Source organism: Oncorhynchus masou, chromosome 23, assembly GCF_036934945.1.
Source record: "Oncorhynchus masou masou isolate Uvic2021 chromosome 23, UVic_Omas_1.1, whole genome shotgun sequence".
NCBI lineage: Eukaryota > Metazoa > Chordata > Actinopteri > Salmoniformes > Salmonidae > Oncorhynchus > Oncorhynchus masou.
Genome location: NC_088234.1, coordinates 50427693 through 50440021, shown reverse-complemented (window position 1 = coordinate 50440021; position 12329 = coordinate 50427693). Strand labels below are relative to the sequence as shown.

The following is a 12329-nucleotide window of genomic DNA, read 5'->3' as shown; positions in this document are numbered from 1 at the left end:
GTACACAGAAACAGTCACCCCTTACTGCAACTAACATGTCCAGCTACCTAGTGTACCCACACACTGTGGTTGAGTGTGTATCACACTCATATACAATAGGGTTGATGCATGTCCTGGGCCTTATCTGTGGCGACCAGCCCGGCCCTACCTCTGGAGGAGGTGCAGAGAATCATCCCAGTCAGTCACCACCATACATCACATAGCCATAACCTCACAGAGACGTGACCTCTGTTTACAGTACCAGAGATAACAACAATGGAGTCTCTAAGACATCTCTCTGGGATAGATAATTGAGTTGTGGGAACATTTCAAAAAACCCTCCTAAAAATGTTTCATTCCCTTCTGGGACAAAGTCGTGACTCTGGAGTCTACTGGACAAGTACTGACTGGTACGGAGGCACTCTCACTCACCTGTGCAAGCGCCACCCACCGACAGCTCCTGCACCGAACCAGGTAGATTACCTATGAGTCTGGAAAGAGAAACAGGCATGAAATAGAGGGGGAGAGATAAACCCTTGTTTAACTTAACAGACATACTGTAAGGACAAAGGTTTTGAAGGGTCTGTCCTATATCCGAGAGATATACTTTGTCAATTAGTGTGGACACAGGTTCAAACATCTCATTCTAAAATCATGGCCATTAACATGGAGTTGGTCCCCCCTTTGCTGCTATAACAGCCTCCACTCTTCTGGGAAGGATTTTCACTAGATGTTGGAACCCAAACCTTGAAAAACAGCCCCAGATCATTATTCCTCCAGTTGGCACTATGCATTTGGGCAGGTAACATTCTCCTGGCATCTGCCAAACCCAGATACGACGGCGAAGGGTGATTCATCAGTCCAGAGAACGCGTTTCCACTGCTCCAGAGTCCAATGGGGGCGAGCTTTACACCACTCCGGCCGACACTTAGCATTACGCATGGTCATCTTAGGCCGTGAAAACCCATTTCACGAAGCTCCCGATGAACAGTTCTTGTGCTGACGTTGCTTCCAGAGGCAGTTTGAAACTCGGTAGTGAGTGTTGCAACCTGGGACATAATTTTTACGTGCTATGCGCTTCAGCACTCGGCGGTCCCGTTCTGTGAGCTTGTGTGGCATACCACTTCATGGCTGAGCCGTTGTTGCTCTTAGACATTTCTACTTCACAAGAACTGCACTTACAGTTGACCAGGGCAGACATTTTACGAACTGACTTGTTATAAAAAGGTGGCATCCTATGACGGTGCCACGTTGAAAGTCACTGAGCTCTTCAGTAAGGCCATTCTGTTTGTCTATGGAGATTGCATGGCGGTGTGCCCGATTTTGATACTCTATATACACACACACAAGTATGTGGACAGGTGTATAACAAAGCTCAGGAAATATATATTTTGACACATTTAACCCCTTATTTGACACACAACTACCTCCATATTTTATTTTTAACTGGTACCGGGTTACCTTCAGACAAGTCACGTGACAAACACCACTGTAGCTCGGCCACCGACATATTCTAGGTGGGTGTGGTGAATTGAGACGCGGTCCATGCAAAAAAACAACATCCCTCTAGCTTAAAACTGACGGATTTTGATGGGGATTTAACACTAAGGATCAATAGGAAGATGGAGAGGGATCCAGAGAGAGGGTGGTCTTTACCTGGTCTTGGCCTCTTGGACCTGTATGGGGTCCTTGAGCACAGAGTCCCAGGGCAGCGCCCCACACAGCCAGTGGAGCAGACAGAAGCCCAACACCTGCAGGTCTCCACGTCTCGATGGAGCTACACAGAGACAGAGAAGAAGATGATCAGAACCTGGTTTGGGAGGATAGAAACAGCTTTGTTTGAGGGGCTGTGTTCAGAGGTAAAACAGTATGCAAAGAGAGGATAAAGAGGATGACAATTATGGAGGGAGTGTTAGTCTTTCAACTTTTCCTGTGCTCTGCAGACAGACAGGGCTTTGAGGGGAGGGCTGACGTTTTATGTCAGTTTTTCTTCTTCTCTGGCCTGTTCCAGGAAACTGGATACTTGTGGCCTCTGACATGATTCAGACGCCCGCTGCACAGCCGAAACACACACACTCGATTGCTCAAACACCCCCTCTCTAAGGCAGTAAAACACAGATATCTACGCCCAAATCAATACCACAGGTTACAGAAGTCGACAGGGTGCTGTGCACTGGGGAGATATCTAAATACTAAATACTGATGATGGCTACACATTAACCTCTAGACTTGCCTCGTTGTAAACAATGCCTTCCATCTAGTTTTAATACAAGGAAGTGAACAAACCCTGCACTGAGAAAGTGTCTATGAAAAACTGTGGGGAGTTCATCAATACGTCTGGATTGAGTGCATGTGAGGGGTCGAGCCCGAGGAGTTTTAGCAGCTCAATACTGTAACGGCCGTGCATCTCCGGAGAAATTACCCATCGACTGACTAGCTTCGTCAGAAGGAGAAATCTCGAGCCAGATCCATGGCTAGCATTGATCCCAGACAGTGTTCCCAATTAAATAGGCTGCTGCCACAGTGGCTGCCAGGCAGCGGCACCCAACAGGACAGCACTACTGGCTAGCCTAGAGACGGACAACAGGGGTTGGTTGGTTGTAGTTAGATGTGGGTTGCCACTGCATCTGCCTCTGTTCTTGCCTTCAACATTTTTGTGATTAAGCCGCTTGTTTAAGTAATTTACTGAATCAATTATCTCAAGAGTGAAAGGTGTAAAGTACTTAAGTGTATAGGTCAGCATTACAGGATATTTGTTGCTGCCACTTCTAATTAAGCCATTGTTGTAAACAATTATATAAAGCCTCATTGATACTGAGAGGCAGATAAGAGGGAATAAAGATGAAAAACACAAGTGACACCAGCACTCAAAAACTACGCCAACTCCCACAGCCACAAAATAGATTAACAATTAAAAAGATCAACAACTACGTTAAGCACCAGTGGCGTGCTTTGACCATATTGTCCCTGTTCACAATAGCTTTTCCTTTGCCGTTTGGTCGTGTATTTATGAATCTTTCCCTAATGAGAAGGCGGCACACACACATACAGCTCTCTCTAACGCACCCACACATTCATGCATATGCTTGCGTGTACGCACATGCATTCATGCACGCGCACATGCGTGCGTAGGCACACGGGTTTCTCTCTCCTGTTGATCCTCAGATTCTCACTCTTAACCCGCTCTTTCGGAATCTCCGCGTTCCAAAGCATCCTGCTCCAATAGGTGATAATTAGCTCAGTGATGCATCACTCTGTTCTATCTCCACCCTTGTCATGGCAACATCTACCCAGCGAGGGTGATGATAGGTAAGATGGGAGTGTGGGATCTTGAGCAAAAAGTAGTCTTGTAGCTCGTCAATCTGCATGCATCTCAATTTCCATTTGACCCAAAGGAACTTACAACGTGGAGGTCAAGTAAGACCAGCCATCATATTTAGCCACCTGGAATATAATTCTGGTTTGTTTATCAACTGTAGACAAAAAGGGAAACGTTACCTGATTGACTCATTCCAATAGTAGAGTACTGTAGGCCTAACAGAAGTTATTACATCAAAGGACTGATGATAAGCATAAACACATACCAGACAGTTTACACACAAAAAAATTGGATCGCTCCTACAGACAGTGAGTCACATGGCCGTGGCTTGCTATATAAAGCACGCACAGGCATTGAGGCATTCAGTTACTGTTGGGTTGAATGTTAGAGTGGGCAAAACAAGTGACCCAAGCAACTGAGCGCGTTACGATCTTTGGTGCCAGGTGTGCCGGATCAAGTATCTCAGATACGGCCGGCCTCCTGGGCTTTTCACGCGAGACAGTGTCTATGGTTTACAGAGACTGGTACGACAAACAAACATCCATCCATCAAATATATTGGTCACATTCACATATTTAGCATTCGTTATTGCGGGTGTAGCAAAATGATTGTGTTCCTAGCGCCAACAGTGCAGTAGCATCTAACAATTAACAACAATACACAAATCTAAAAAGAATGGAATTAAGAAAAATATAAATATTAAGACGATCAATGTCGGAGTGGCATTGACTAAATACAGTAGAATACAGTATACACATATATGAATAAAGCAGTATGTAAACATTAAAGCGACTAGTGTTCCATTATTAAAGTGGCCAGTGATTTCATATCTATGTATATAGGGCAGCAGCCTTTAAGGTGCAGGGTTATGTAGCCGGGTGGTAGCTGGCTATTTAACAGTCTGACGGCCTTGAGGGAGGCAGTGTGCCCCCGGTGATGTGTTGGGCAGACCATACCACCCTCTGGAGAGTTCTGCGGTTGCGGGCTGTGCAGTTGCCGTACACGGTCTGTGTAGGTGGACCATTTCAGCATCTGTGATGTGTACCAGGCGGTGATACAGCCCGGCAGGATGTTGCATCTCCCCCACACTGTCTTTGTAGGTGGAACATTTCAGTGTCAGTGATGTGTAGGCCGAGGAACTTGAAGCTTTCCACCTTCTCCACTACTGTCCCGTCACTGTGGATGGAAGCGAGCTCCCTCTGCGGTTTCCTGAAATCCACCATCAGCGCCTTCGTTTTGTTGACGTTGAGGGAGATGTTATTTTCCTGGCACCACTCCCCCGGGGCCCTCACCTCCTCCCTGTAGGCTGGTAATCAGGCCAACGACTGTTGTGTTGTCTGAAAACTTTATGATTGAGTTGGAGGTGTGCGTGGCCACACAGTCATGGGTGAACAGGGAGTACAGGACGGGGCTGAGCATGCATCCTTGTGGGGCCCCAGTGTTGAGGATGAGCTAAGTGGAGGTGTTTCCTACTTTCACCACCTGGGGGGCGGCCCGTCAGGAAGTCCAGGACCCAGTTGCACAGGGCGGGGTTCAGACCCAGGGCCTCAAGCTTAATGATGAGATTGGAGGGTACTACGGTGTTGAATGCTGAGCTGTAGTCAATGAACAGCATTCTTACATAGGTATTCCTCTTGTCCAGATGGGATAGGGCAGTGTGCAGGCAATTCCATCATCTGTGGACCTATTGGGGCAGTAAGCGAATTGAAGTGGATCTAGGGTGACAGGTAAGGTGGAGGTGATATGATCCTTGACTCATCTCTCAAAGCACTTCATGGATGCCCGAAGTGAGTGCTATGGGGTGATAGTCATTTAGTTCAGATACCTTTGCTTTCTTGGGTACAGGAACAGTAGTGGACATCTTGAAGCAAGTGGGGACAGCAGACTGGGATAGAGAGAGATTGAATATGTCTGTAAACACTCCAGCCAGCTGGTCTGCGCATGCTCTGAGGATGTGGCTAGGGATGCCGTCTGGGCCGGCAGCCTTGCAAGGGTTAACACGCTTCAATGTCTTACTCAGTAATCCGTGATTTTCTGTAGATCCTGTCACAAACTTTGTCTGTCCACTTTGTACTGACAAATGCTGCCTGTTTGATTGCCTTACAGAGGGAATAACTACACTATTTGACCATATTCCTAGTCACCTTGCCATGGTTAAATGTGGTGGTTCGCACTTTCAGTTGAGCGAATGCTGCCATCTATCCACGGTTTCTGTTTTGGGTAGGTGTAAGTCATGGTAGGAAAAATATCCCCTACACACTGCCTGATGAACTAGGTCACCGAAGGGAGGGCCTTATAGGTATTTCGAAAAGGTGAATAGCAGTGATCTAGTGTTTCCCTATCAATGTGTTGATAGAACTTCGGTAGCGTTTGCCTCAAATTTGCTTTGTTAAAATCCCCAGCAACAATAAATGCTGCCTCAGAATATGTGGTTACCAGATGCATAAAGTCCAGTGTAGTTTCTTGAGGGCTGTGACTATAACCAAAGGTAATTCTCTTGGGAGGTAATGCGGTCAGCATTTGATTGTATTCTAGGTCGGGTGAACAAAAGGACTTAAGTTTCTATACATTATCACAATCACACTGTTACGTTCCCCAGTTTGTGTTGTAGTTTGTGTATTAGCATGTGTTTATTTCAGGAAATGGCTTCCTGAAATCCCTCAAGCAGCTGATTGGTCGACTCCATGGCTAATTGGAGAGCTGACCCCGCCCCCTCGTCAAAACACAGCTGTCTCCAGTTACACATTCATTCTGAAGCTATATAAAAGCCAGTGTTCTGTTCAGGAGGTTAATTGCTGGGAGGTCATTGCAGAGAGATTGAAGGTGATAGAGAATCATTGCTGAGAGAGGAGGCTGATGGCTGTGGATAATTTACTATGTTAGTTGTTGGTAGCAGTTGGTATGTTCAGTGAGTTTGTTGCTCAGATAGAGCTTATTTGATGTCCTTTGTTTGTTTGAGAAATTATTTGTTCTCTTGTTTCATTTGTTCCCAGGGGGGAAGGGGAAGGCACCTAGGGAGTGCTTAGGCAAGAGGCCCGCGGGCATACATATACCCGTAGCATATTCATTCATTGTCTAGGCACAATAGCTAAGACCTTGGTTAGGGCACCAGGTGGTGCTAAATTAGGTAAGTATTGGTTAGGCAGGTAAGATAGGAGAGGGGGGGCTTTGAGATTTACTTTCTTTGCTTCCGTCCAGCCCCTTTCCCCATATTACCGTGTAAAGGAATAAAGTCCTTGTAAACGGTACCACATTCTGTCTGTTGTCATCCTTACTCGCACCTACAGTCCATACCTTTTTCACTTCACGGAGAGTTGAGTTGTAGCAGGGTGTTGCATTCCCTCTTCATAGAGGCATGCGTAACACACACCATGAAGCATACACCCACACCTTTCTTCTTTCCGGAGAGTTCTTTATTCCTGTCTGCGCCATGAACTGAGAACCGAGCTGGTTGTATGGACGGGGACAGCATATCCCAAGAGTGCCATGATTCTGTGAAACAGAGTATGTTACAGTGCCTGATGTATTTCTGGTGGGAGATCCTCACCCTGAGCTCGTCTACTTTATTGTCCAAAGACTGAACATTCGAAAGTAAAATACTCGGAAGCGGTGGATTGACTACAAGTCCACTCCAAGTACCTCTTCTCTGCCGGCGCCGACATGGAGCAGCCTCTGGGATAAGTTTGATTGCCCAGGGGGTACGAACAAAGGATTCAATTCGGGAAAGTCATATTCCTGGTTGTATTGCTGGTGAGATACCGCCGCTCTGATATCCAAAAGTTATTTCCGGCTGTATGCAATAACAAAAACATTCTGGGCTAATAAATGTAAAAAATAACACCCCCCCCAAAAAATACTGCAAAGAAGCAGAGCGACCATGTCTGTTAGCGTCATTACATTGACAGTCCAGTGGGCAAAAACAGCTCGTTGATGAGAGGTTGAAGGAGACCGGCAATCGTGCAAGTTAACAGGCAGGCCGAACAGACAAATAACGGCACAGTACAACAGTGGTGAGCAGAATGGCATCTCGGGAACACACAACTCGTTGATTCTTGTCACGGATGGGCTATTGCAGCAAATGACCACACTGGATTCCACTCCAATCAGCTAAGATGCAGCTCCAGTGGGCACGCAAATCACAAACACTGGACAATTGAGGAATGGAAGAACGTCGCCTGGAACAGGACAGCGAGTTCAGTTTACTTGAGTGGCCTGCACAGTCCCCAGACCTCAACCCAATAGAACATCTTAGGGATGGAACTTGCTGTACCACCATCCAATCTGCAGCAATTGCAATTGAAGAATTCAGGCTGTTCTGGAGGCAAAATGGGGGGGGGGCAACCCGATACTAGATGGGTGTATGTAATAGACTGGCCAGTGAGTGTATATTTTCATCTTATACCTACTTTAGTTTGTAGAAGATTCATGACACCTGGGCTATAGAAGCAAAGGAATGATTCACCTATACAAGAGCTTCTACTGTTAAGCAAAGACCAAAAAGTTGGAATGAGGACCATATGCAACGACATACAGTATATGTGACATGAGAACAAATTGCACTAGATGACAGTGTGTGTGTACTTCTATGTAGGTCTGTAAAAGAACAGACCGGTGTTTAAACCAGTCCTGTGATTTAAATGTCATTCCTATCCAACCTCTTGTTAAATTAAATTCACAGCCATAGATCAACGACTCGGAACATGTTGAAGCATGTTCCGCCTGCCACATTTTTAGCTTGTATGCAACTGTGAATTACATGGGCCCAACATACACCTCTTGATTCAGAGAACCGAACATAAAAACACAAGCTCAGCATGTTAACCCCCACCACCCTCTTCACTCTATAAAAGATTAAAATTGACGGGTTTGCCTTTATCAATAACGCTGACTAAGCATCTTGTCTGTTTTCTTTCATATGGACAGCATTGATTGAAACAGTTGCATGGCGATTAGGGAGTCTTCGCCACACTCGTTCAGCATATCGAACTCGGCACCGTCCTCCGCTCTTAGCAAACAGAGGTTATCAGTGGCCAGTCCCGTTCTAACCAAACATCAAAGCCTTAATTAATGGGGGATGAATACACGATGCAGGTTATGACTTTAGCTAATTAGGGGATTTTTTTAATGGAGTCTGTGTCGGGGAATACGAGGCCGAGAGAATCAATGTCCAATAAAAAAGGACCATGTACGCAATTTGCCAGCTAATGTGTTCCCTACTGAGGGCGGTTTTATAGCAAGGAACGAAGGGGGGGTTCACTTTATGCATTGATAAACAAGTACACTGCCAACTGAAAGATACAGTAACGCAGTTAGTATACATCCATACGAGATCATTGGCCACACAGTCAAGACAAGTGAGCTATTGTCCACCAATTCTTGTATATATACCCAGAAACCTTGCCCTTTCACTACACAATAGTTGTTGCCACCTGAAACTATGAGTGTTCATATCAATGAAATCCCACTTTACCGGCTCCATTGTGGGCATCTATGCTGGTGTACTCTATGGTTCCGTTGTGTCCCTTTTTGGGGTTCTTTTTGTACTCTTTGTGTACGCCGTCTGGGCTGTACCTGTAGGACAGGCCGTAGTCAGCCAGGTACACCTGCAGCATAGGGAATAAACAGACAGTATGTGTAGATAACAGTCAGCCCACCTACAAGTAAAAAGCTTAACATATACATTGCTCAATGTTAATATAGCTAGTAACGGTCTTCTACGTATATTTTATACACAGTACAATAAATGCCTTGAATACGCATGCCTACTGTTCTGAGACAGTGCTAGCGCTAACCTTGTCAGGGTCTGTGTGACCAAGCATCAGGTTGGCAGCCTTTATGTCTGCATGGACATACTCGTTGTCATGGATATACTCAAGCACATCCAGCTGTAGGAAGACAAAGAGAAGGTGAAATCTTTACATTCCATCTTGGAAGAGGATGTTTTATTAATATTATTTTATTGTGTTTTTTTATTTATTTTTTATGTTTAGTTTATTTAGTAAATATTTTCTTAACTCGTATTTTCTTTAAAATTCATTGTTGGCTTGTAAGTAAGCATTTCACTGTATTCGGCGCATGTGACGAATACAATTTGATTTGAACAGAGGGAGGGACTCACCAGGACACGTCCTAGCTGTAGTACTGTGTGCTTCTTCAGCTTGCCACCGTTTCTCTCACACACCTTCTGCAGGTCACTGCCCAGGCGGTCCATCACCATGAACCTATACCTGAATTGTAAATAAGAATTTGTTCTTAATCGAGTCACCTGGATAAAAACTGTACATGGTACAGGGCAAAGGTCAAGGATAAGAGGTAAAATCATCTCTAACACACTTCCCAACCACAAAGCAAGGGATTATTAATGCCTTCACCATGACTACACCAGTCAGTGTAGTGTCTCCAGTAGTACCTGGTTCCGTTGTGTTCTGCCAGTCCTGATCCCCAGTATGCAGGGATCCCCAGAAAATCCAGCGTCTTGCTCCTCATCCACCTCTGCACTGAATCAACAGCAGGACAGAATTACAAGGGCCAAAAATGGTATCTTACATACTATATTTAGGGAAAGGGAGATACCTAATCAGTTGTCCAACTGGAATGTATTCAACTGAAACCTGTCTTCCACATTTAACCCAACCCCTCAATCAGGTGAGAGGTGCGGGTCCTTCAGCACCCTGCCCCGCTCAGGGACAGAACAACCGGTTTCTACCTTGTTGCTGGATCGAATCCCCGAGCTGACCTTCCAGCAACTGGCCCAACGCTCTAACCACTAGGCTACCTGCCGCCCCTTTCCACAATGTATTTTCATCAGTGCAACGATTGCACCTATTGTTTTTCTATAGAAATAATGGACACAATAAGAGTGCAAAAACAGATATTTCCTCTTTAGCATTTTTGTTTTATGAATTACTTGTTGCTCTCAGTATTTACCTTCATGCCATTTTGTTTCTTTCCCTCTGAAAGGTAGCAGGTGCACAACTGGTGCTGAGCAAATATGGCCAAGTGCCCAAGATACGATCCTAGAGGACCTAAGCCTTTGGTCTTAAAAGTGGTGCAACAAATTAGGACGCAGTGTGGTTTTAATGACTGTGGATTCAGGTTGGACTGTCTGAACTGTTCACAAAAACAAATATGACCACTTAAAGACAGAGGAAATAATCATGCACTTCTAAATCAGACACAGAAACACACAAAGTGAACAGGAAGCCTGTCTTGGAGTGCTGGCTGGCTCTCCACCAGACTGGCAGGTGGTCAGGGGCCCAGCAGAGGAGCAGGCATCATTATGTGGGATTGGGTCCCTCTCTATGAATTAAGAGCTCAAACAAGCAGGGAAGGGGCTAACTGCCACTGAGGTGCATGTTTGCTTTGGCTTATTAATTACACCAGGCAGCAGTCTTGGGCACTTCATCAGCCAAGTACACTCCCGCTGCACTGGGCCTGGCCGCTCAAATAAGATGTAGCCTAAAATAGGTTTGGTTGTAACCACACGGTATGTAGCCTATATTGGACATAGGCTATGAACTCTTGGTCATATTTACATTTACATTTAAGTCATTTGGCAGACGCTCTTATCCAGAGCGACTTACAAATTGGTGAATTCACTTATGACATCCATATTTCTGCTACATCATGATGTTGACTGATTGAATTTGTTGATACTCACTGTTCTCAGGTTTAGCTGCCCTCTGATAGAACTTGAGCTCAGAAAACAGAGGCCCATTCTCATGGTACTCCTGCAGACAATGAAATAAGAGGGTGAAATATGAGGAAATGTGGAAATAGAAATGCTGAGAACTGTTGCATGTGACTGCCATACAATTATAGGTTTATTCATAAGCATATTAACACGGAAGTTCCTTATGATACCTTCCCATATCCACAAAAAACCCAGTAAGCAGAGAGCAAGCGAGAGAGAAAGAAAGTGAAAGATAGTTTCACAGTAAATTATTGTAGTTAAGTCAAACTGTCGATCACATCTGGTGTTGTCTCTGAACAAATGACAAAGCGTATACAGTGATAGAAATGCCCTGACTCACAACACAGCCATCCCTGTACTCACCACTTTAATCACAAAATGAGAATCCTCCCCAACAGGCATTTCCATGTCTTGCGAAGCTGAAGGAAAAAAAGGGAGAGAGAGAGAAAGGTAGGAGATGGAAAAAAGGAGGGAGGGAGATATGGTGTGTGAGAGAGAAAGAGGGGAGAGAAAAAAATACAGAAAAAAAAACAGGGACACATAAAGAAACCGTGATAAACATGACATTAATTTGGCATCAATCAGATGTACTCCAGTTTTTATGCTCTGTTGGTAATGCTTTACACCCAAATCTGTGATTCCTGGTAAAATAAATTGGGATGCATGTTTATTTGAGAATCTGTGATACCTTGACGGATTGACATACTCGTCTGGTTACTTACCTAGGTAGATCAATCCAAAACCTCCTTGGCCAATAATTCTGCCCAGTTTCCATTGCTTCTTCTCAGTGTCGATCAGTGTAAACCCGTCTGGTAGGGGTGCAGGCAATGCTCGTTTCCTCGGAGGGGCCATGGGGCTAGCCAGCAATAGGAACCTATTTTGGTGTAAAAGAGTCAAGTTAGTTGGCTGGCAATAGTAACTTATGGTACAGACAGACTATTGACATGTGGTCAACAGATGCAACTACAGCCACCCAGCTAGCTTGCAAAGTAGAGAGAAGCTAATAAATCCAGAAACAAAACTGAAAGTCAGTTAAATCTGGACACTGGCCAGCATATTAGCTAGCTAACGTTACCTAGATAGCTACAGCAAGCTAACAGACTATATCGAATAAACTACATATAAAACTAAATTAGCTAGCTAGCAAAACAATATATTCGATTCATTTGGCTCGGTGGCATTGCACAGTTCAGTGTCAACTTGTTCTTAGCAAGATACCTAACTAGAAATCTACTATAAAAATTAAACATGGCGATACATTACCATTAGAGTTTGGATAATGTTCCGTGAAATGCCTCAAAGATCTAGGAAGCGATAGAGCTGGATATTCAACCGCCA

General features: G+C 44.8%; 1 protein-coding gene across 2 annotated transcripts in view; it reads right to left on the bottom strand.

Annotated features, from left to right (window-relative positions):
* The window catches only part of vrk2 (VRK serine/threonine kinase 2), a 16717-nt gene extending 4388 nt beyond the window's left edge, over positions 1-12329 (bottom strand). For both annotated transcript variants that reach the window (XM_064932427.1, XM_064932428.1), the window contains exons 1-10: positions 12255-12329; positions 11714-11865; positions 11355-11410; positions 10959-11028; positions 9708-9795; positions 9417-9525; positions 9091-9183; positions 8769-8901; positions 1636-1756; positions 412-470 (exon numbers count right to left, since the gene is read on the bottom strand). In XM_064932427.1, coding sequence (XP_064788499.1) covers positions 412-470; positions 1636-1756; positions 8769-8901; positions 9091-9183; positions 9417-9525; positions 9708-9795; positions 10959-11028; positions 11355-11410; positions 11714-11843 — 859 coding nt within the window. In that variant the 5' untranslated portion in view covers positions 11844-11865; positions 12255-12329. The remainder of the gene's footprint in view (positions 1-411; positions 471-1635; positions 1757-8768; positions 8902-9090; positions 9184-9416; positions 9526-9707; positions 9796-10958; positions 11029-11354; positions 11411-11713; positions 11866-12254) is intronic.